The following is a 22,930-nucleotide window of genomic DNA, read 5'->3' on the forward strand; positions in this document are numbered from 1 at the left end:
AATACACTTCAGGGAGAGTATGGGTTTAGGGCCAGTAGCGGGCAGTAAATTGGTAAGTATGCTGTTCCGTGTGAGATGGCCAGGTCAGTCCAACTTCAGAATTCGTTCCGTGTTCCTCTCAATGATCATGTATCTCGTCATTATTGGTACTACTATGCACATATATAGAACATTATGTATGGGTGGTAAGCCGAAAAAAGTGATCCTCTCAGTGGTGATATATACTCTTCCGTTCTTTTTAACAGCCGAAGTACCTCTTCTCGATCCAGCGCGGCTCGCGTTCTTCTTCAATGCGTCCAACAACCACCCGAACATTGGGGTAGACGGCGCTGAGTCGCTTGAGACCAATCTTGCCGGCCGCACAGGTGACAAACACAATCCGCTCTTCGCGCACGCCGTGGTCGATCAGCACGCGGACGGCCATCAGGGCAGCACCTCCACTCGACATTTGCGGGTCCAGGAGCATGACATTCTCATGCTCCTCAATCCCGGGAGGCAGCTTGAGGTAGTGGAGCTCTGGCTCTTCGTTCTTTTCATTTGTCTGGATAAGAACGCGACCGGTGATGCAGTCGGGGATGGTGCGCTTGAGGGCGGTCTCGAGGCAGGATCCGCCCCGCAAGATGGCGACGGCGGAGACCGTGCCGGCTTGATTTAAGCCGTGGTAGGAATTGTCGTGGGGTGTATGTACTTCCTTGGGGATATAGTTGGTCACATCCAAGGCTCTGTCACAGTAGTTCGATCATTAGTCGATTGCCTCTATGCATTGATGGGAATGCCCACTTACTTCTCGATCAGTAGGGCAGCCAGGCGGTCGAAATAGAACACAAAGTCGACCTGCTCTGTTGCAGGATCTTGCAGGATCGTGTTCATGCCGATGAATTGTGGTGTTTCATGCATGACGACAACATTGGGAGACAGTTTCTCCTCCGAGGCAAGGAGACCGAGACGAGTGAGTTCTGCACTGTGCTTCTCGGACTTCTCGTCCAGATTGCCTTGAATGTGTTTCACGACCATGTCTGCGCAATTAGTTTGGAGACGGCGCACGGCATGGCTTAGGCTTACCGATAGCAGTTCTGTTCTCGATTCCACGAGGGATGATGAGATCTAAAAACTGGTCAGTTTAAGACAAGAGCAACTAGCGGATCTCTGAGCTCACCTGATACTGCTCGTTGAGGTTCGACATATTTCTTGTAGGAGGGTTTGACATAGGTGAACCACTGCTTGATGATTCCCTCAATGTCTCTTCCGCGCTCACGGACATCACGCATGACTAGCGGTGGTTTAGTCATTGCACAGCCCAAGAACGTAGATGATGCAGGGACTTACTTCTGCGTCCCAGACAAATGTCCATATCGGCCTCTACGAAGATCTGTACAATGGTAAGCGTGTATGCGACCTGAAGAGCGAAGACGGCGCACCTTGACATCCAACAGTTCCATGATGCGTGGGTCATGCAGAGCCAAGATACCCTCCAGGATGATCACGTGCGGGGAATAAAGTGTCGTTGTCTGCGGCTCACGTTGGTGTTTGGCAAACGAATATACAGGAATGTCTGCCTTCTTTCTGGATGATTTGAACCAGACGGGTCAGCTTCATGGGGAGTGTGGTATGTTGATGATAACACCAAGGATGGTCACTGTACCCTTGTTTCAAGTCCCGCAGGGTCTGCACCAAGACATCGAAATCTAACGACTCGGGACAGTCAAAGTCATAGTCATTGGCATGGGCTCTGGCATGCTCCTCTGGAGTTAAGCTTTTATAGAAGGAGTCCTGTACCACAGCACCGTCAGAACCCAATCATATTGCACACATGAAAACCCCGATAGACCGATAGGCGAGCTATTCGGGTACTGATAGATGAGATGTACCATTACGAGAATCACCACCCATGGCAGATTCAGTGACTTGACAATCTCCATTGCCACGGAAGTCTTGCCAGACCCTGAGCTGCCCGCAATACCAATAATGCTCAAATCAGCCCATGGTGGCGAGTACTTCTTGTCCTTGTCCGTGGCGGACGAAAACACCGGTGAGATGGACTGCATGATTTAGATATTCCTCCCCAAGGAATTGACGGGCCGAGATACGAATCAGATGAGTCCAGAGGAGGCACTGGTACTCATAACACTGCAGCTGCAGGGGGGTTGAGGGAGGACAGTGAGGGGAGGGAAGAAGAAAAAATAAGAGTCCCCGATTGATTGTCTCAGGATAAGGCTTTGGGGGGGGGAGGGACCCGATAAGACGGAGAGGGGAATTGGCAGGGCACCTGGCAGGCGATACACACCTGCACGATACTTCGACTGCCAAAAGCACCAAAAGCATCCAGTGATCGCCGCTTGACTTCTTTAAGGTTAGCCTCGGTCCGTGACCTTCGCTTGCGGTTTTAGGCTTAGCCAGCTGCACGTGACTGACCTAACAGCTCCCGCCGCATTTCCTTATTTTCTGTCCGCCTGATTTCTTCCTCCGCTTCTCTTACTCTTCTCTTCTTCTTACACACACTCCCCTTCAGAGGTCACCTCATGGCTCGCGCCTGCGAAGCTTTCCATCTTCACAGACCGCCGGTGACTCAGTACCAAGGAAGTTGATCTTCCTCCAATTGCAATCATGTCTTCAGCAAACTACGTATGCGCCCTGATGTGTCGTGCATGCGTCGTTGCTTGGTTTTAACGGGAAACAGATGTCTCCCTCTTCCCCAACAGCAACGCCGACATGGCATCAGTTTGAGCGGAAGGTTGATGAGGTGAAGCCGTCCAAAACGTGAGTTTACCTTGCCGACTCCATTTGGTCCTTTTTGTTTTTTTTATGATGATCTTGAAAATCAAGTTGGGAATCTCTCTGAATCAATGTGAGGAGAAAATATTTAACTTGTGTTACTGAACCTTCGTCAACGCGCATTGTTGTTCGTGATCTTTCGGTTATGATCGTTTGCTAACATGCTTGTGTTGAAAGTGATATCAATTATCTGGTTATGGACTACCTCATCACCAATGGCTACCCGGCTGCGGCGAAGAAATTCGCGCTCGAGGCCAATATCCAACCCAGAGCAGATATCGAGGCGATTCAAGAAAGAGTCCAAATCCGTACTGCGATTCATTCTGGGAATATCCAAACTGCCATTGAGAAGATCAATGAGCTCAACCCTCAGGTAAGAAACATCCTCTCTTTGCACAACCCCACCTTCCTTCGTATGATTAGATCAGTTTCATGCACCACTCGGAACAATCCTTCGGGATTTGGTCGATAAACACTCATCATCATCAAGAACTTTGTATGATTCGAAGTCACATCTATTATGTGTACTACATCTCGATTGTGGGAACATCCTCGCTAACTCGCACTGAAATAGATCTTGGATGAAAATCCTCCCCTGCACTTTGCCCTGTTGCGTCTGCAGCTGGTCGAGCTTATCCGCTCGTGCACTTCCACTCCTGATGGAGACATCAGTCCAGCCCTAGAGTTTGCGACCTCGCAGCTCGCTCCCCGGGCGCCCACCAACCCCCAATTCCTGGAAGATCTCGAACGGACCCTCGCGCTCCTGATCTTCCCGTCGGATAATCTCTCTCCATCCCTTGCCCCTCTGCTACAACCCGAGCTCCGTAAAGATATTGCCAACCGTGTGAACGAAGTTATCCTGCAAACCCAGGGTGACTGTAAAGAAGCGCGCCTGCGCAACCTGGTTAAGCTCCGTGCGTGGGCGGAAAACAAGGCCCGCGAGGCTAAGAAGGACATCCCCGACAAGCTGAGTTTGGGGTTAGGGGACAGTAACTCCAGCTCGTCCAGTACCCACGACAACAGTAATGCCGGCACGAGCCAGAATGGCTCGTCGAACGACACTGTAATGACCAATAGTGGGGATGTTGACCCAATAATTATGTGATCGCCCTGGTGGTGATGTCTTTGCACGTTATACTGTTGGTTGCCAGCATGGAGTTTGGAGCGATGTTTGATTTCGGTCTGGGTCGTTAACTTGAGGTTAAATTCAGTGGTTCATCATTCCTGGTTTGGTCCTGAGTTGTAGCTGTCGTGGCTGACAGACTGGCTTGCGGTTCCACTGCATTGACGGTCTGGTTGCTTGACCATTGTCATGGCTATTTCGTCATGGTGCATCTGTCAGTTTAAGCATATCCCACATCCGCCTGCCTATAGCTTGTTATATACACCACAGCGCCAGAACAACCCTTGAATTGATGGAACACAATTGTACACAAGCAATAGCCAAGGATCAACACCACAGCTCCGTAGCTATAAGCAAGCCTTTACCATACCACAAGATAAAGGACTACGACCCATGTAATATTCAACCTCGAACAAGAAGCGATAGCAATATCAACAACCATCAAAATCAGTACCCAACGCCCATCATGCTAAACATTCAGCTAGTAACAAATCAATCCCATCCCGCAGGAAGGACTCAAACCCACAACCTCATCACGGCACTCAATGGCGTATAACCCGTCCCCTCTCTCAGCAAACAACCATATATACACATCACCACCACCACCACCACCACCACCACCCGGCCCTCCCAATCCATCGAATCCCACCAACAAAATCCAAATCCAGACTCAAAACCAACTCTCACTCCCCCACCTTCACCACCCACCCATCAAACAAAAAAATCAGCCCGAATTCCTCTCACTCAAGTGTCAATCAGCAACAACGGAAAGAGAGAGAGAAAAAAAATTACCGCCTCTTCGTGCCCCGCAACACAATGCCCCCCACCACGCCAGCCGCCAACGCCAACCCGCCCACAATCGCAATGCCCAAGAGGCCCTCCTTGGAGACCTTCTCCTCGATCAGGGACCCCAGGCTGGCCGCCTGCAGGTTGGCGGGCTCCTTCTCCAGGAGGAGGTCGTTGTAGCGCCGCGCCTCGCCGTAGTTGCCCAGCTTGTAGTTGCCCAGCGCCAGGTAGTAGAGGCATTCGCGGCGGCGCTCGGGCGCGGCCCGGAAGATCTCGGAGAGGAGGCGCACGCCTTCTTGTTGGTCGGTGCGGGAGGGGGATTTGATGAGGCCCTATCTCGGGTTCCTTCGGTTAGCTATGCTGGAGGGGAAGAGGAGATGTGGGAAAGATAGGCATGCGGTGGGTTGGTTGGGTTGGGGTGGCTTCGGTCAACGACAAGACAGGACAAGAATAGGAGGGGCAAGGGGGCACATACCCAGGCGAAGTTGAACTTGGTCTGAATGCCGACGTAGTCGCCTTCTTTCTCGTACTGGGCGCGCAGGACTTGGAGTTCGGCCGGTTTGAGCGGGCTATACATTGTCATCGAGAGGTGTTTAGCTGGGGTTTCGGGATGCGGGGGAGGGAGTGTTTTGGTTGGAGGTTGAGGATAGGATAGTACCTCTCTGCGTCCGCGGCATCTGTATCATAAACGCTGGGTGTTAGATAAGGTCATGTCTGCGGGGAAGATGGCTCTTCTTTTTATTTGTTTTGTTTTGATGACGATGGGAAAGCTTACATGGTAGGTTGGAGCCCATGGTTTCTGATTTAGTGGTTGTCTTTCGTGTACTGCTCTTGGGAAACACCAAGCGTAAGAAGCAGAACACAAGATCCGGTGGATGGTGAAGGAGGATGTGATGTGATGTGATCTTTGGCGGAGGCAACTCAGTTTCAACTCGACTTGACTTGCGCTCGGTCTCTCTCCATCTCCAGTTGGTGGTGGCATCCCGTGACGCCAGCCAGTGTCGTCAGGTTTTGTGGCGGTGCCGCCTAACAAGTGGCTTGGCGGGGGTCCTTCCAGAAATTGTGGGTGGGACGATTGTGGCGCCGTTGCTCCAACAACAAACATTAACTTACACAGCTCAGCTTCACAGCTTATCAACTTACACCCCTCAACACCAACAACCTAATCACTATCAACGACACCACCACCACCACCACCACCACCACCAAACCAAAGAATCACCACGCAATACCACACCGAAAATGTTACTCGACGAAAACCCCGCCACGGTACGTCAACCCCTTCCACCAAAAAGAAACCTCCCAACTAACCCCCCCCACCAGCTCATCCACCACACAATCGGCAACTTCAACATCCAGCCCGACAAACAAGCCGTCACGCGCATCAATGACTCGCTGGCCACGCTGCAGCAGTCGCGCGAGCTGCGCATGCGCGAGGCCGAGTCCGCCCTCCGCAAGCTCTCGCGCCACCTCTCCGCCTTGAACAACCAACAGGAAGAGGCCGTGGCCGCGCACGACGCCGGCCAGCACGCCGCCGAGATGGTCGAGCTCGACACCAAGAAGTTCCGCATCGCCAAGAGCGCCACCGAGCTGGAGATCGAGAGCGAGCGGCTCGAGGGCGAGCTGGAGATGCTCCGCGAGCGGCTGGCGGATCTAGAGGCGCAGGGCGTCGAAGGGGATGAGCCCACGCGTCGCGAGCGGGAGATGGATGATGCGACGCTGTAAGTCTTTCCGAAAACTTCATGGCTTGGGGCAAAATAAGGGGGTGTGAGTGGTTTTGCTGATTGCAGGGATAATGACAGTCTTCGACTAAAAATCTACCGATCCCTGGGTGTCGATATCGAGGCGGACGAGACGGGCAACTTCAATAAAGCCGTGATCCGGAATAGTCGCAAGGGCGACGTCCATGTCGTCAACATTGATCCGAAGTTCTCGCGGTTCTTCTACTCGAATTACTTCTGGTCGACGATGCAGGGGTAGAGAGTGTTACTTCTTCGGGATGGCGTTTCTCGTTGGTTTATATGGTGTTGGTGTTGGTGTTGGGCTGGGTTCCTCGGCGTCTCTTACTGTATCTTACATGCTTGATTATACCCCCTCCGCCTCTGCTGAATTAAATCTACCTTTCTTTCTGGTGTATATCCTCCTATTCACGTAGGACTAAGCGTCGATTGTGACTCTTCTGCCTCCGACTTCCCCTCCACCACGACCCCCTCACTCAGCCCCATCATCTTCAACTCGCGCAGCAAACCCTGGCGATCCCGCTCCGACAGCAGACTCGGCACGCCGCCCGTCGCCCAGAGCAGCGGTTTCTCCTCGGGGAACCGGCTCTGGATGACCGACAGCGCCTCGTAGCGGGTCTCCTGATCATCGGGCGCCAGGTTCCAGAGCGCCCACCACTTCTCCTCCTGCTGCAGCATGCGCGCCTCGATCTGATCCATGCCCGGCAGCGGCAGCGCCCCGCCGTGGGCCTGGGCCTGGGCCTGGGCCTGGTCCCAGGTCAACCGGATGGGCGGCGGGTAGGGCTTCGCGCGCAGCTCGGCGGGCAGCTTGTCGCGGAGCTCCTCCTCCCACAGCGCCAGGCCGCCCTCGGCGTCCAGCTCGGCCAGCTCCGAGGCGAGCTGGCGCTCCGGCCCGTGCACGACCTCGACGCCCAGCGGCGCGACGCCCAGCGCCTCGACCGCCTCATTCCACAGCGCCTGCCGCAGCACCCCCCGCAGATCCACCATCAGATACACGAGCGGCAGCGCGCTCCGCTGCAGCGCCGCGCGCACCCCGGCCGACGCCTCGCGCCGGTTGACCAGCATCCCGACGCGCGGGCCCGCCTGCCCCGTTCCCGGCTGCTGCTGCTGCAGCCGCCAGGTGTGCGGCACCCGCCGCGCGACCACCCCCTCCAGCTCGCGGATGCACTGCGGCCCCACGCGCCGCCGGTGCGCCTTGCACTGCACGGCGACGTGTATCGGCCGCTCGTGGCCCGGCAGGTGCCACGTGCCCAGGTGGTCGATGCCGTTGTCGCTGCGCCCGCCGGTGCGGTGCAGCAGCAGCGCCGCCGCGTGCCGCAGCTCCGTTTGCACCGTGTACTCGTACAGGTTGCCGATGAAGAGCGTCGACGTCCGCGAGAGCTCGTGCCGCCGCGCGAAGTCGAGGAAGCTCGCGCGGTTGTAGTGCTTGTGTTTCGAGATCGGGGGCACGGGCAGCTGGTACACCCGCCGCGTGAAGAAGGAGAGCGAGGAGGTCATTTTGCGGGTGGTGCCGGGGGCGGGTGCATAGCTGGTTCGTGTGCGTCGGTATGGGGTAACAGAATGCGGGTGAGCGGATTTAAGTTGTGATCGGTAGTAGTAACGTGGTAACGCGGTGGTTAAGGGGGGAGGTTGGGTTGCGTGGCGATTGTCGGGGGAAAAAGTGGTGTGTGAGGGAGGGAGGGAGGGAGGGAGGAAGAAAGAGCGGAGCGGAGGAAAAAGGCCGACAGACAATCAATCCTCTCTAATCTTATCGCGATTTGCATCTGATCCTCTACTCCGCCTGGAGCTGCTTCCTCTAACTTACACTTCCCATTAGTTACACCTCTCTACCACCACCATCTCTTACTCCACCTCTCCCTCTTACCTACTTGAATTAATCCCCTCCCCCTCACCACCCCACCACCATACAATATCACGAAAAGAAACAAACAAACCAAAATCAAAATGGCCGACATCCTCACCCAACTCCAAACCTGCCTCGACCAAGTGCGTCGTCGTCCCCATCCCATCCCATCCCATCCTACCCCCCCAGCAACCCAACCCAACTAACACCCCCCTCCCAAAAAAAGCTAGCCACCCAATTCTACGCAACACTAGGCTACCTAACAACCTACCACGACAACAGCCCCGCGACCGTGCCCCCACCCACCGCAACCGCAACCCAAACAGCGCCCGCGGCGCCCGCGCTCGCCAAAATCCCCAAGAACTCGTCCGCGCCGCCGGTGCCCGCCAGCGCGCCGCTCGCCGCCCAACAGCAATCCAACCAGACGCAACAGCAGACGCCCGCCGAGATCCCGCAAGCCGCGCAACCCGGCGCAGCACCGGAAGACACAACAACAACCGGCGCACCCCAGGACCCCGCCCTCCCGCCGGCGCCGGACTCGCCCCGCACGTTTGCGGCGCGGCAGCGCGAGCTGGCCCGGGATCTGGTGCTCAAGGAGCAGCAGATCGAGTATTTGATTAGTGTGCTGCCCGGGATCGGGTCGAGTGAGGCGGAGCAGGAGCGCCGCATCAGGGAGTTGGAGGGGGAGTTGAGGCGGTGGGAGGGGGCGCGGGGGGAGAGGATGCTGCAGCTTAAGGCGTTGAGGGGGCGGTTGGAGGGGGTGTTGGGGGCGATGGAGGTGGGGGTTTATGGGGAGCGGGACTTCTAGGTTTCTCTTACGGAGTAAGATGGATAGAGGGTTTATGGGGGGAGGTGGTTGTTCAGAGGGAGGAAGCACTGGTTGATCAGCGGGTGCATGCGTCGGGTCATGGATTAATGATGAATTCAACTGATTATGGAAGTTATTAGGTACTGGATTGCAGATCTAGGTGCTTTGTCTCTCGTCCAAGCAAAAGCGAAAGCAAAAACAAAGACGTTGACCATGCCTTCTATATGTCTGTCTTCGTCGATGTTCGTCGATGTTCGTCGGTGCTGTGTAGCCTTGTTGTCTCTCTCTCTTCTTGTGTCAGTGTATATCGTGCTGTAAATCTGTCCGTCCTCGTTGACGCGCACGCCAAAATGAATAACCCATTAAAAAAAACGCCAGTAAATGAGACCCTTCCCTTCCTTGAACCATCCAACCTACCGGGTATAGAACGAAAAAACAACAAAAAAATCACTTGAATAAACTCCGGTATTCGCGCATCCGCTGCTCCTGCACCTCCCGCTTATCCAACTTCCCCCGGTTCATGCTCAGATCCGCCAGCTGCTGCTTCTTCTTGGCCAGCTCAAAGATCTTCTCCTCGATGCTGTCCGCCATGATGAACTGCACCGTCGTCACCGGCCGCGTCTGGCCGATGCGGTGCACGCGGTCGACTGCCTGCGCCACCGCCGCCGGGTTGTACTGCGGCTCCATGATGTACACCTTGGACGCCGAGGTCAAATTCAGCCCCACGCCGCCCGCCCCGATCGTCGCCAGCAGCACCGTGATCGCGTCGTTGTGCTGGAACTCCTCGAGCGCCTTGTTGCGCGCCGCCAGCGTCATCGTCCCGTCCAGCCGCGTGAACCCCGTCAGCCCGTTGTCGCGCAGCGCGATCTCGATCAGGTCCAGGTGCGACGTCCACGCCGAGAACACCACGCTCTTGTACGGCCGCTGCGACTCGCCCTGGCTCTGGTTCTGGTTCTGGCTCTCGCTCTCCTCCGCCGTGGCGAGCAGCTGCGCCACCAGCGCGTTGGTCTTGGTGTGCGGGCCTTCGTACTCGCCCAGCTGCTTCACGTGCTTGCGGCTCTGTTTCGCCCGTGCCTGGTCCACCAGGTAGTCTTGGAGCCCGCCCACGGTGATGATGGAGTACGAGGCTGGGATCCAGCCGTCGCAGACCTGGCACCGGAGGTTCGGGGAGTGGCTCATCTGCGCTTGCTCGAACGCCTGGGTCCATCCGGAGAAGCAGTCCGGGCAGAGAACGTCGAAGCAGGGAAGTACAATGGCCACGGCCGCTTGGCGGTCGACGACCCCGTTGTCAGCGCTGGGCTCCTCGAGCCGCTTGCCGCACGTGGCACAAGTGTCGGCCGACGACTCCTGCATCAGCGTGAACATCTCGTAGGACTTCTTGTCGGTTGCGCCGCTGCTATCGCCGCCCGCTCCCTCTTCCAGGTCAATCGCATCCTGCACGCTCAGCCCCTTGATCCGCTTGCGGTCGTCCGGGTCTAGAAGCTCCTTGCCGTGGGCGCTGACTTGGCGCAGGATCATCATGGCTTTCAGAATGTGGTGGTACATTCGCCCTTTCATCTTCGATTTCTCTTCGCCGGCAATCACCCGCATCATCACATTCGACTCCCTGCGGAAGAACTCGTGGAGCTGGCGTTCCTTTTCGGTGAAGTTCAGCATGACGATCATGTCCTGTCGCGGGGGCAGATCGATCTTGTCCTTGACTCGACGCAGCGTGAACGAATCCACAAGCACGCGCAAACTGGCTAGCACGGTAGCATCGCCTGTCTTGAAGCGACTCAGGATGTACATATTAAAGCGACCCCGGTCGTCGTAAGGGTAAAGACCGAGGAATTTCGTCACGGAGAGCAGATCCTCCAGTCGATTTTGAATGGGTGTGCCGGTCACGGACCAGCGACGCTGCGAGTTCAGCCTGAGGATGGCCTGAGTCTGGGCTGCGCTCTGTTCGCGGATGGTATGGGCTTCGTCCAGAACGATCCGGAACATGTTCATCTTGGTCAACGGACTCACCCCCCGTTTCGCTCCCCTCCCCGACAGTTCGCTGAGGACAATGCTGTACGTCGTGATGACTAGATCGTACTTGGACAACTCTTCCACATCGTTGGTCCGAGACGAGCCATGGAAGACGTAGTATGAGATTGCGTCCTCTTCGAGATGCTCCTTGATCTGCGCCACCCAGTTGTTGACCGCGCTGAGAGGCGCCACCAGCAGCGTAGTCTTAGTATTGCGGATGCCAGGGAGGCTCTTGACCAGCGCGGGATCTGGAACTTGCTTCACCCATTTGATAGACTCTCCCAACGAAGTCAGAACCAGCGAGAGAATACTCAACGTCTTGCCGAGACCCATCATATCTGCCAACAGTCCACCCAGGCTTTGCGGGGGCTCCTCGTCGAGCACCGTGCCACTGATGATTTCGCGGTATTTCCTCCTGCCGCCGGACCGATAATCCCTTCGCCATAGCGAATTGTTGTCTGCTTCGTTGGGACCGAATCTGCGCGGCTTTTCCTTTTCCGTCATGAACCAGAGTGCCTGCTTCTGGTGACGAAGCAAAGGTGTGCGCAGCCCAGAAGGGGGCTCCATTTCAGGCAGATTATCGTTGCTCTGGAGCTGGTCGAACATTTTCATCACTGCGTCGTTGACTTCCTCGGCGGTTCGCACCTCATAGCTGACCCCTACACGACCCCTGGCGGCCACGGACGGCAAGAACGCAGCCTGGGCCCTCCGCATCTCAGCGTGTGGATTAAGTGTTGGCACACCTTGTTCCACCGCAACTGGAGACGTAAGCCATAAATTATGCTGACCGAGGTGCTTGCCGACCAGCGTAGCATCTTTCCTGAGGCCGTATAGATTGATAGACGCCCGGTAGGTCTCGGAACAGGGTACCCATGGCCATTCGCCCTCCTTCCTCCGTCGAAAATCCAGCCGCGCAGTCAGGTCCACCTTCACGGCAGGCGAATCCAGTAACGGTACAATGACGGCTGCTGTTCTGGCATCAATCACACCAAAGATCTTCCCATTTGGGTCAGAAACTTCAATGCGGTTGTTCCCGCGCGTTTGCCGATGCACCCCGAGTTTCATTGACGGCCAGTCGTGCGTTGAGTCTGCGAAAAGAGAATGGGTCGAAGGCTTCGGGACCAACTGCGCTTGCACCGTCGCCCCCTCAATCTTCCCATAACATACCCTCTGTAGACTGAGATCATTAGACCCAGTGACCTGTATCTCGTCGTCGTCGGTGGCTGCAGCTGATACATCTACCGCAAGGAGTTAGCCGGTCAACACAGGGCTCCCAACTGAGTTTGAGACGTCCCATACCTGTAGTCAAGTCCACGACATTCGCAGTGGACGAAGACGAATCCGCCTGATCTCGCCCTTCCTTCATCCATCCGCCGAGTTCCGAGTTTCCAGTCCCGGAGAAGTTTGTAGTTTGCCCTGCCTTCATTTCTTGATCCTTCTCTACCTTCACCCTCTTGATTGGCTGACTCGCACGTCTCTCCACCCCGTACATGTTCTCTATGAGGCTCCCATGACGCGCATCGGGGCCGTCATCGTCGAGGTGCTCGGAGCTGCGCTTGATGCTCGTGCGATCGTCGCTTTCAAAGTCCGAGCTCGCGCTCGCAAACTCAACATCGATCGTAGACGCAGCCTGATGTACCTGCGCCGAAGCGCCCACCGCATCCCCCGCCAGCGAAGGGGTTCGCGTCCCAGACCGTGATGTCATGTTCGAGTTTGCGAGGGAGTTTGTTCTCGAGGCGCCCCCTCTCTGCTGGCGCCGGCGCGAGCTGTTGAGGAGCAGATGTGCGGCTGAGGCGGTACCCGGCGGCGCCACGGACGAGGCAGGACTGCGCTGCGAGGCGGGTGTGGAGGAAGAGTCGGGTGGGTTCGTCGAGGATCCTGGGAACGATGAGTCTTCCGTGTCTGGTCCAAGGGTGTTGCTGTTAATGGAAGGGGATGAGGGGCAATGCAACGTCGAAAAGAGGAGCGAAGACAGAGGTCCTTCTTCGTCGTGCGGGGAATCAGCGACGTCGGGGGAGGAGGAGGTGGGGTCCTGGTGAGAGGATGATGATGCGGGCTCGAGCTCGGGCTCCGGGGAGGCTTTACCATTCTTGTTCTGTAGTTGTTTTCTGTGCGCCCGTGGGTTCAACAACATGGCGGCGTCGGAGGAAGCCATGGTTGTCAGATGGAGTCTCCTTCAGCTGCAGGCGGCGAGAGCGAAACACGCGCGCGGGCGGGCGGGAGATCCTGGAGAGACGGATTCAAGATCGCAAACAGGGAAACTGGCGGAGAGGAAGTAGTGAAGGCATAAATCGTCCAGAATAGACAAGCGATGGCGATAGGAAGCAGTTCTCGAGTAAGGATGGTCTGTCGCTAGTGGTCACTGACGGCTGAGCATACACTCCGGAGGGTGGGAGTCCGGTGGCGGCGAAACGAGGGACAAGTGAGGGAAGGTCACAGCGTCAGGATACTACTATCGCATTAAGCTGCTAAGACCCGAGGCCCACAAGTAGGAGAAGAGAGGAGTAAGACAAGCGTGGTAGAGATGTGAGAGGTGGAGATTGGGAGGGTTGAACGCTCGATGGTGACGACGGGGCAGACGATGCCAAGAAGTTAGCAATAGATAAGATTGCGGGCGAGTCACGAGTCATGTACTGTACAGTGCGTACTGTATATGGCTACGGGTTCACAAAGACATGATATAAAAAGAAAGGTCCCTTCACACGCTCAGCCTTCGATCTGCTGTTTGTCTTGCTTCTCCAACCCAAAATATCTCCTCTCCGCCTTGGTCTCTCAGCCCTCCATCCTCCGTTTGCCATTCTCCGACTCTAAATCCTCAAGTCTTTCTTTCATTGCTATTAAGCCCACTCCTCGATCTCGAAAGCAAGGCGAAAAAAAAAAAGCATTAATTCTATTCTTGATTCCTTTTGTCTCGCAACTATTTATAGCTATATGTACTCAAAGCAGAGATTATACACCGGGTGTAAGTCTGAATAAAGATTAGGTCTCCCACAATATCCCACGTGAAGATCAACTTCCATTGTCTATGACACTAACCCATCAGATGAAGTTTTCCAACAAAAGCCATACCTTGCAAATCGAAAAGGAACTCCTCATGCCAGATTATCATGATACACGCTAAATGGGGAGACGAAGAAGAGAAAAGCGAAGAAATGGGGAAAGGAAAAAGCGTTGAGAGGGGGACGTGTGAGAATCCGTGTTTAGCACCAGGTAAACACGGGATTCTTACTTTTGACGGCCTCCAGCCGCTCGACAATCACTTTACGTTGGTTGCCTTCCATGCCCTCTGCGGCTGCATATCCGAGATCTCCTTCGAGATCGTCGCTGCTCCAGAGCAGGTGCGCTTGGCCGCGATTACTGGAGATGGAGCTGTGTTTCTGGTGTCGGTGACCTGGCCGAGGTGGGAGCGTGGCCCAGCTGCGTTCCAAGTCTCTACCATGACTCAGCTCGTCAATACTGTCGCGGCCATACCGGTCGTCCATGGTGACTGGGCTACCCGAGAGTGCCCTGCCATGGCCGGACGCGGAACCGCGGCCTCTGGACAGTTCAAACCGGTTGGGGTTTGGCAGTTCATTCGGAGGGGAACTGAGTCCAAGCAGATCGACCTCGGGACCTGTACCCAAGGACATCGAGGCACCAATATCCATTTCCTCGTTGTCGAGATCATACGTGCTATGTTTGTCGTAATTTTCGTAGCTCTTCACTTTGCGTCTCTGAGCCTCCGTGGAGGGGCCGCGGAGGGGGATAGCAACCGGCACATCCACAAGATCATCCCAGACACAGACGCGCGTTCTTCTCGTCAATTCAAGTGGGCCATGGTCGGGATGCTTCAGAGTCTCCACCACATTCCATGCCTGGCCTTTCATGACTGCAATCTGTCTCGCAAACATGCTCTCCTTGAAATCATCGTCTTGTGAGAACACACGGCGCAAAGCCATCTGTGTGCCGCTCCACCAGGCAGTAGAGGTTAGAAGCGGTAGGAAATGGTCACGGGTCTTCTGCGAAAACGGTTGGCCGATCAAAGATACGGGCAGAAACAACCAGCCGAATGGGAAACTCCGCCACTGAGAGATATTAGCACGAGCCATGCAGATTGTAATCTTCGTCATTCAACTTACCGCATCGGGATGTTTCCATGGCCACGAGAGACTGTTATCGATGGCACCAATTTGGATGGTTGCATAAGGTTCGGTTGCGTTCAAGGGAGTCCCTGTGCGACTCACGGCAAGCATGGACTCATGCCTCCGGTAGGGATGAGGCGCAGTTGTCGCTCCGTCGGAATTGACTGCTACCGGGCGCGCAGGGGGCAAGTCATCGTCATCATTTTCTTGCCGCTGCTGCTGCGCGCCATTGGGTTTCGGCGGATCAGCGACAATGGAGACTTCCTCGGTTTTCCAATCGATCTTAATCATCCAATTGTCGAGACCTCGGTCCGTGTTGCGCATGATGTAGTCCAGGATCACGAGCTTCTCCAGCTCTTCCCTGAACGACTGCTTCAGGCTTTCCGTCCAGTAGAACCGCCGCTCTCTGCTTTCCTCACGCGGTGACGGAGTTTGCGTCTGACCGTCGTGGTACGCTTCTTCGTCTTCATCGTCCGAGTGTATTCCAGAAGGGCGACATGCTTCATTCCACGGACGCTTCTTTCGCTTGGGAGCATCTTCTGCTCTGAATCCGGTATTGGTTTGATCGGGCCAAGGATGGTCGCGTAGGAAGAGGTTTGCATCCTTGTAGCCTTTGAGGAAGACCTGGAAGCTACCCGCCTTGGGCGGGAGGGACTTCTTGCCCATCCAAGCTTTTCTGCGGTCCCAAAAGTCGTAGAAGAAGGACTTCGAGGACAGCCAGACAATATCGGTATAAGGAACGAGATTGGTTTGCAGTCGAGAGTCGAGAACATATGCTGCCGCTTCGGAGACATAGGATAGGTTGGGAATGAGACAAGCTCGACCGAAGAAGCATGGGAACAGGTTGCGGTGGATCCATTTGGTCCATTTCGGGTTGCGAGATGCATAGGGTTCTTCATCCTTGGGCTTGAAGACTCCCACCACCTTACCCTCGCTGTTCCGCGCGAAATAACTACCCGAACTGCCCTGGGAGATCATTCGGGGATGGACCCCCATCTCAATGGCGATCCGGACACTCTCCACCACCTCTTCGAACTCCTCTCGAGCTCTCCGCGCAGCACCTTCGACCTCGTCTGACTCGAGAACCTCCGCAGTGACAGGCCGAACCCCATCGGGCGCCTGGAAGACTGAGTGGTAGATCTCTAGCTTCTCCTCCTCGAGTGTCTTTCCCTTGACTCGATTGATCTTGAACTTGGAAGCGAATTCTTCGGCCCACCGCTCGAGGCGCGCATTGATGGCTTTAATGTCAACCCCCGAGTTCCTCCGTCCCCGTCGGTGATACTGCCCACTCAGCCTCCGTCGCGGTTCGGGGGGCGAGGCCAGGCCGGTTCGTGCGGAGATCGGTGCATATCGTGGTGCGGATTGGGAGATGGTGTGGGAGTCGTGTTGGAGGTCGTCATCGTCTGAGTATTCATATGGATCGTGGGCTCGGTCTTCTTCTTCCTGCGCCAAGCGGGCATACCCCGAAGTTGCGGGTCGATTCTTGGGCATGGTGGCAGGGCGACTGGTCTAGGACTGCAAGGGCCGGGAGGCAACCAACATTCAGTTCATATGAGAGGGAGCACGAAGGGAAGGAATTAAGGAATGGGGCATAAAATGAATGAAAGAGAAAGGGAACAATTGATACGATGGGTTTAGCCAGAAAGAGACTCAAGGCATCACTGACGACCGACAGCAACAGAAACGCAAATGAAACTCGGCGGGTGGAGGGTGGAGGGTGGAGGTTAAGTTAGTTGAGTAAAGTAAGTAGGACTGGACTAGGTGGAGGAGACGGAGCGGGCGAGGGACTTGCAGTGGTGGACGTTCACGCTGTCATCTTCTGCTGTTCCGATACGGCTGTGGCTTGCCTTGTCTGTTTGATCTGGCAGAACTGTATTGATACCATCTCCGGTGCCTCAGCGCTGTGTTTTAATTAGACCATGAACCGGTCAGGGTCCTGTGCCGCCACATGTCTGACGATACGATACGACACCGCCACGGCAGCTCCTCCGAAAGCGCGGGCTCCACCCAAGCTTGATGAACATCGACAAAACCCCTGAATGATCCATGATGAGCAGAAGAGACGAGGGCCTAGAAGTCTTGGGCAATCATTACAATTGCTGTGAGCCATACATGTTCAATCCACGTGGTGAAGCAGAGACTCTCAATTACAACTGTCAAGCAGAGAACGGAGGCCCAGTCTTACTCAGTACCTTAGGACTAACTTATACTCCATACAAATACGTACTCGGTAATAGCCACAGCTCCATTGATCGATGGCTGTCTCGGCGAGCAAACGGTTGGTCATCGTGGCCGATTAGTTGTTCGACCCCGTGCGGGAAACCGGTTTCACTCGAGCCCCAATTCCAAGAAGAAGCGATCGATCTTAGGGTACTCGGTACATAACCCCTAAAAGCTTCCCTTTCCGATTAAAGAACCGAAGGACCAGATGGAACCAAATGAGTACTAAGTATCAAAGGGGCATGCAGGGGCACGGCAACAACATTGCCAGGACTCATTCCGGGTCTAGTACCGAGTAACTTGGTTAATCGATAATCGTTTCTACTGTACTCCGTAGATAAGGGAGGAGACATGCAGACAACAACCATGTCGGAGAGAACAAATCAATTGTTCGCGGTGGGTAGTATTGTCTGCAGTGTACTGTGTACTTTTGTCTCATTTAGTACGGGCATGTACGGAGTATACTCAAGTATATAGTTAGTTATAACTTCACTTCGATGACGGCACCACCTACCAGCCAAAACAAGAAAAGAAAAACGCTGATGGTCCGTAGTAGCCAAATAACTGAGTTCACGGGTCCAGCCCCAGCCGCCGTAAAAGGGCATGGAACAATCGATAAGTTCAAGGTTCCCTAATAGTAACTGTAGTCTCTCCGGCCCAGCCTGCGCGCGCGATAAGTTAATCAATCAATCTCGTTCCACCCCCGACCACCCCGTCACGCTTCCTCCAATCTCACCTTCAAGGTTCAAGGTTCACCACTCCTCCTCCTCTTCGCGTTTTCCCCGGATGACCACTTTGCAGGCCTCTCAGGCAATTCAATTGATGGTATCTTCAACGCCTTGTTCTCTGCTCTGTCATTCATTTCACTTGTTCGTCGGGTCGAGTCTCTTCGTCTTGTCTTACGGACAGCCTCGCTGAGATCCTTCGCTCCTTATCCGTTATATCTGCCTTGTCCTTTGCCAGTCCAACTCGGTTGCGGTAAAAACCCAGAACACGCGGGAAGAATAGATTCTCACATCGTTCCTTGAACGCTTGCATTTGGCTCGTGGGAAATCGCAGGAAGACATTCCAGATCAATCCTCCCTTTTTTTCCGTGGCTGGTCCTCTTCCCGAGCAGCGCGAACCTTCCCTCCTCCATACAACCCTCCTCGGAGTTCTCGACGCGAAACAGCTTATATTGATTCTTCAATTCGGTCAATTGAGGCCGGATTTATAGTCAATCCTCAACGACATCCTCCACGGTGGCTTCACTCCTATTCCGGGCGTCGCCCATCGACCCAGCCCTCCGACCCCCATCGCCGTCCAATCTCCAGTCCCACGAACCCGCTTACAATCCAGGCTCGTCCTCCGGGGAGAGTCAATTGGATTCGCGTCAATCCACAACTGATACTGTGACTGGAGCCTCGTCCGCATCCTCGCAGTACTCGGGAGCCATTCCGGAACTCAGCTCGCTGGACAAATTCACCCATAGTCCCGGCAGTAGCAGCAGTAACGGCAGCGCGTTCCCCAGCTCGCTCGGTCCCTCTTTGCCTGGGTTGTCAGCTCTGGCCTCGGTCGCATCGGCGCCCACTTCCAATCTGCGGTACGTATTCTTGCAGCCTCTCCTCGCCGGGTGAAATTATGAAGATATTGGTTTGTGGGACAAGTCCGTGGCGGTTGTTTGATAACTACGGGTGGAGGCCATCGCCTTGATCGCGTGGTAAGCACGGTCTATACTGACGAATCTTACGTGTCCAGAGCGTCGAGTAGCAATGCAAATCACGGAATGGCCAATATGACCTACGCGACATCATCCCCAGCGGCCACCACTGGTGGACAAGGCAATAATCCTGTAAGTAATAAGTTGGATGGATGGAGCTTTTGGGGCTTATCGCAACGGGGGGGGAGGGAAGTCCTTATCTACGGACTACTACTCTAGTAGTGGCAGCTGAGGAATTTTTTCCCCTTTTGACCTTTTGAGCCGGAATCCCCTCGTTTCTTTTTCGCACCCAATCTTTTGCTGTTATCAGCAGCCGCTGGGGTCTTGGCGCCGCACCACCAATGCCTTATCGCTCCCACCCATCAAATCTCTCCCGATCTTATCAACCCAGCGCTCTTCCTCACTCCATCCACTATCAGCGCCGTCTCCTCATCTTCCCCATCCTCTGCCTTCCTCTACCGCCCCGTTTGCTGCTGAAAAGACCATGGCGACCACGTTGGCTGATCAAAAACGTCCTCAATTACAGCCCGTGTGCCAGAATTGCGGCACCTCCACCACCCCCCTCTGGCGCCGTGACGAACTCGGCTCCGTGCTCTGCAACGCCTGTGGTCTATTCTTGAAACTACATGGGAGGCCTCGTCCGATAAGCCTAAAGACCGATGTGATCAAAAGTCGCAACCGCGTCAAGACCGCCGGTCAGGGTACCAAGCGCAAGGTGAGTCCTCGACTCGAAAATTTTTCTTATCCGTGACGTCTCTTCCCAGTACCCGGTTGCTAACCCTTCTTGTCTATCTTCCTCCACAGTCGGGCGGTACCATCGATACCAATGGCCTCTCTGCCTCCCGATCCGAAGCAGGGACTCCGCCTCTGGGATCGCATGGCAATCGTCGCGCGTCGCGAAAGACGTCTCCGGGCCACTCCGACCGATCCAACTCGCCGGTGCCGCGCACGGAAACGCCTGGTCTCCCTCAGGTGCAACAACAACACACCCAATCGCTGCACAACTCCAATATCGCACCGCAACACATGTTTGACAGTGTGACCATTGGTGACCATGGCATGAATCCGCCCAATTCAATGCCGTCGGTGCAGCTGCGCCAGCCTTCCCCGACCTCGACGTCCGCGGCTGGCGACCGTCACCCCGAGTCTCCTCAGACTTATGAAGGTCTCTTGGCGGCGAATACATCCCTGAAGACGCGCGTGAGCGAATTGGAGTTTATCAACGAACTCTTCCGCGGTCGTGTCGCGGAGCTCGAGCGAAGCGATGCGACGGCTCGCCGGTCCGAAATGATTGTGCGCGACTCGGAAGTCCGGCTGCGACGGTCTCTGGAAGAGGCCCAGCGACGCGAGGACGATCTCAAACAGCGGGTTGCCGACCTTGAGCGGCAGCTAGCTGACAAGAGTACTCCCAACAACATCACGAACAGCGACAGTCCGGGTGAACCTCTAGCCAAGAGAATGCGATTGTCAGACGTGGTCGAGCAACCAGCCGAGTCTCCGACCAAATCGCCCAAGAGCGTCTAACCCAGGAAGGAAGGCTCAGTATGTTGGACGAAAGCGTCCGCGTTGTTGATCCCAGCGTGTATTCGCGCGTTGCTGAGATCTCTGATCTGATCTTCCTTGGTCTTTTTGATACCCTTTACGAGTCTTGTCATTGGCTGGTTGTATATCGGATGAACTAATTGTACCCTTCTCCTTGGATCGAATCTTTTTATATTTATTCTCTTTCTACCACCCCCCTACACAATCTCTCTCTTTCTGCTTTATTCTTAATTCCGATATGGGACGGGGAAAGATCGGTTGGTCGGCAATCATCAGCACATCGCACGCGGTCTGGAATCTGCAAGGCAAACCACAAAACAGGACAAGCGAGACAAAGTTTTGCCACGATACAAAAAAAGGAGAATGGGTTGACCCTGTAAAATGACCCGGGGCATCTTTCTCGATGTTCAGTACTTCGATGTTTATCTTATATTCCCTGCAATCACAATGTGCTTTTCCCATTCGACCATATGACATGTTAATCATGCGACTGTTTGCTGTCCGGTCCTGCTATGTTCTTTCCGCCGCGACGAGTATCACTTGATTGAAACAATCTATTTGGAGTGTCCCCGCGTACACAATCCTTCCTCGACACTCGTAATCAAGACAGTTCCCTGCAGCCAGGACGTACACTTTGTTTCTGTTTGCTCACTGAGCGGGCACCAGCAGCCTCGGTCATTCCCACCTCCGGTTCCTCAATGATCTCGCATCTTATACTGTACGAGCATGATCATCTGCGTCTGTTACACGTTCTGAGAGGCATATGGCTCGAATCCCTACCAATCAGTAAAGACCCGTTTTCGTCATACCTTCTACCGTCCAGAGGTATACACGCTGATATCATGCAGTCTTGGCCTCGATATCCTCATCGAAATGGGATAGCATCATATGAAAGCGGGGATCATGAACCAGGCCTTCCGTGGGATCTGTGTGCCAATGAAATGTACCGATGGTGTCTTTCCTTGACTATGATATACCAGTCATGTCCCCTTAACCCTATACCCCCCCCATTGCTTGCTCTTGTCTTTTATTCCTACCTACTGAACAGCTTCATACAGGACAACGGCCTGAACAACATGGAACTCAGCATAATAGGGACAATCCTGCTCGACCTCTCCCTCGTGGGACTCGTCTACGCCGCCGCACTCATCTTCTACCGCCTGTATCTCAGCCCATTAGCACGCTTCCCCGGCCCGCGTCTCGCCGCAGCCACCGGCCTGTACGAAGTGTACTATCAACTCGTCAAGGGCGGCATCTTCACCTGGCAAATCAACCGGCTGCACGACCAGTACGGCCCGATCATCCGCATCAAGCCGGACGAGCTGCACATCCGGGACCCGGACTACTACGCGACGCTGTACTCGGGCCCGGGCACGCACCGCAACAAGGAAGCCGGCTTCAGCTTCATCGCCTTCCCGCAGTCCATTTTCTCGACGGAGGACCACGCCCTGCACCGCGACCGCCGCCGGGTGCTGGGCCAGTTCTTCAAGAAAAATGCGATCCTGCGGCTCGAGCCGGCGATCCGCGCCAACATCGCGCTGCTGGAGAAGCACTTCGCGGCCCTGGTCGACACGCAGGGCTGTCTGGAGCTGCACACGGCGTTCCAGTGCTTCACCTCGGACACGCTCTCGCAGTACTGCTTCGGCCGCCAGCAGGGGTTCCACTACCTCGAACAGCCGGAGCTGTCCAACACGTGGAAGCTGCGCATCAACTGGATGTTCGAGTTCTGTCGCGTGAACCGCCATCTGCCGTTCTTGGTCGTGTTGGCGCGGCGGTGGCCCGCCATGGCGGAGCGGTTCTGTCCGCCGTTTGCGCATATCATGGGCATGGAGCAGGTGAGTCTTATGGGGTGGGGGTGTATAGCACAAGCCCCTGTGATCAAACAAGATTGACGAACGTCAGGACGTGAGAAGCTTCGTACGCCACGCAATCCACCAACACCAAACCCAAACCTCGACCCTCTCTCCTTCGAAAACAGACAGCCCCAAAGACCCAACACCCCCAATCTACACCAGCATCCTCGCCGACCCCTCCGTGCCCGCCAGCGAAAAGGACTCGCCCCGTCTCGAAGACGACGCCATCTTCCTCATGATGGCCGGCACCGACGCCCCCTCCCAAGCCCTAGCCATCACCATGTTCCACATCCTCGACAACCCATCCGTTCACGAGAGACTCAAAGCCGAGTTACTCGCCAACATCCCCGACGTGCGCTGCATCCCTGCGTTGGAGAGCCTGGAACAAATGCCCTTCCTTGTAACCCATCCCCC

General features: G+C 55.2%; 9 protein-coding genes across 9 annotated transcripts; 5 read left to right on the plus strand and 4 right to left on the minus strand.

Moving 5' to 3' along the window:
* Nucleotides 1–136: 136 nt before the first annotated feature.
* Nucleotides 137–2,236, minus strand: BO66DRAFT_385796 (uridine kinase family protein). Its single transcript, XM_025646157.1, has 8 exons — nucleotides 1,869–2,236; nucleotides 1,643–1,770; nucleotides 1,419–1,563; nucleotides 1,327–1,369; nucleotides 1,157–1,270; nucleotides 1,063–1,104; nucleotides 785–1,016; nucleotides 137–722 (listed from the first exon to the last, which is right to left on the minus strand). The coding sequence occupies exons 1-8, from the start codon at nucleotides 2,043–2,045 to the stop codon at nucleotides 239–241; spliced, it is 1,365 nt and encodes a 454-aa protein (XP_025498130.1). The 5' UTR covers nucleotides 2,046–2,236; the 3' UTR covers nucleotides 137–238.
* A 274-nt stretch (nucleotides 2,237–2,510) lies between these two features.
* On the plus strand, nucleotides 2,511–4,188 carry BO66DRAFT_396303 (uncharacterized protein). Its single transcript, XM_025648436.1, has 4 exons — nucleotides 2,511–2,620; nucleotides 2,668–2,757; nucleotides 2,950–3,145; nucleotides 3,347–4,188. The coding sequence occupies exons 2-4, from the start codon at nucleotides 2,678–2,680 to the stop codon at nucleotides 3,875–3,877; spliced, it is 807 nt and encodes a 268-aa protein (XP_025498131.1). The 5' UTR covers nucleotides 2,511–2,620; nucleotides 2,668–2,677; the 3' UTR covers nucleotides 3,878–4,188.
* Nucleotides 4,189–4,302: 114 nt separating this feature from the next.
* On the minus strand, nucleotides 4,303–5,565 carry BO66DRAFT_396305 (mitochondrial fission 1 protein). Its single transcript, XM_025648437.1, has 4 exons — nucleotides 5,457–5,565; nucleotides 5,340–5,358; nucleotides 5,157–5,250; nucleotides 4,303–5,013 (listed from the first exon to the last, which is right to left on the minus strand). Exons 1-4 carry the CDS (start codon nucleotides 5,473–5,475, stop codon nucleotides 4,684–4,686), a joined length of 462 nt encoding a protein of 153 aa, XP_025498132.1. The 5' UTR covers nucleotides 5,476–5,565; the 3' UTR covers nucleotides 4,303–4,683.
* A 224-nt stretch (nucleotides 5,566–5,789) lies between these two features.
* Nucleotides 5,790–6,809, plus strand: BO66DRAFT_396306 (kinetochore Spc24 family protein). Its single transcript, XM_025648438.1, has 3 exons — nucleotides 5,790–5,950; nucleotides 6,005–6,402; nucleotides 6,484–6,809. The coding sequence occupies exons 1-3, from the start codon at nucleotides 5,924–5,926 to the stop codon at nucleotides 6,659–6,661; spliced, it is 603 nt and encodes a 200-aa protein (XP_025498133.1). The 5' UTR covers nucleotides 5,790–5,923; the 3' UTR covers nucleotides 6,662–6,809.
* Nucleotides 6,810–6,828: 19 nt separating this feature from the next.
* BO66DRAFT_385808 (uncharacterized protein) lies at nucleotides 6,829–8,092 on the minus strand (the record flags this gene model as incomplete). Its single annotated transcript, XM_025646158.1, has 2 exons — nucleotides 7,321–8,092; nucleotides 6,829–7,203 (listed from the first exon to the last, which is right to left on the minus strand). Exons 1-2 carry the CDS (start codon nucleotides 7,915–7,917, stop codon nucleotides 6,829–6,831), a joined length of 972 nt encoding a protein of 323 aa, XP_025498134.1. The 5' UTR covers nucleotides 7,918–8,092.
* Nucleotides 8,093–8,183: 91 nt separating this feature from the next.
* Nucleotides 8,184–9,071, plus strand: BO66DRAFT_424284 (med21 domain-containing protein; the record flags this gene model as incomplete). Its single annotated transcript, XM_025650159.1, has 2 exons — nucleotides 8,184–8,406; nucleotides 8,490–9,071. Exons 1-2 carry the CDS (start codon nucleotides 8,365–8,367, stop codon nucleotides 9,069–9,071), a joined length of 624 nt encoding a protein of 207 aa, XP_025498135.1. The 5' UTR covers nucleotides 8,184–8,364.
* A 130-nt stretch (nucleotides 9,072–9,201) lies between these two features.
* BO66DRAFT_361330 (uncharacterized protein) lies at nucleotides 9,202–16,922 on the minus strand. The gene is made up of 4 exons (XM_025645034.1): nucleotides 15,200–16,922; nucleotides 14,298–15,145; nucleotides 12,381–13,189; nucleotides 9,202–12,319 (listed from the first exon to the last, which is right to left on the minus strand). Exons 1-4 carry the CDS (start codon nucleotides 16,691–16,693, stop codon nucleotides 9,519–9,521), a joined length of 5,952 nt encoding a protein of 1,983 aa, XP_025498136.1. The 5' UTR covers nucleotides 16,694–16,922; the 3' UTR covers nucleotides 9,202–9,518.
* A 2,376-nt stretch (nucleotides 16,923–19,298) lies between these two features.
* BO66DRAFT_244470 (putative GATA transcription factor (AreB)) lies at nucleotides 19,299–20,747 on the plus strand. The gene is made up of 2 exons (XM_025642894.1): nucleotides 19,299–19,836; nucleotides 19,926–20,747. Exons 1-2 carry the CDS (start codon nucleotides 19,606–19,608, stop codon nucleotides 20,643–20,645), a joined length of 951 nt encoding a protein of 316 aa, XP_025498137.1. The 5' UTR covers nucleotides 19,299–19,605; the 3' UTR covers nucleotides 20,646–20,747.
* Nucleotides 20,748–21,739: 992 nt separating this feature from the next.
* On the plus strand, nucleotides 21,740–22,916 carry BO66DRAFT_475924 (cytochrome P450; the record flags this gene model as incomplete). The annotated part of the gene is made up of 2 exons (XM_025653286.1): nucleotides 21,740–22,498; nucleotides 22,566–22,916. Coding segments are annotated over 2 exons (1,110 nt in total), but the record flags the coding sequence as incomplete, so codon positions are not given.
* Nucleotides 22,917–22,930: the final 14 nt, after the last annotated feature.

The sequence above is a fragment of the Aspergillus aculeatinus genome, assembly GCF_003184765.1.
Source record: "Aspergillus aculeatinus CBS 121060 unplaced genomic scaffold BO66scaffold_84, whole genome shotgun sequence".
NCBI lineage: Eukaryota > Fungi > Ascomycota > Eurotiomycetes > Eurotiales > Aspergillaceae > Aspergillus > Aspergillus aculeatinus.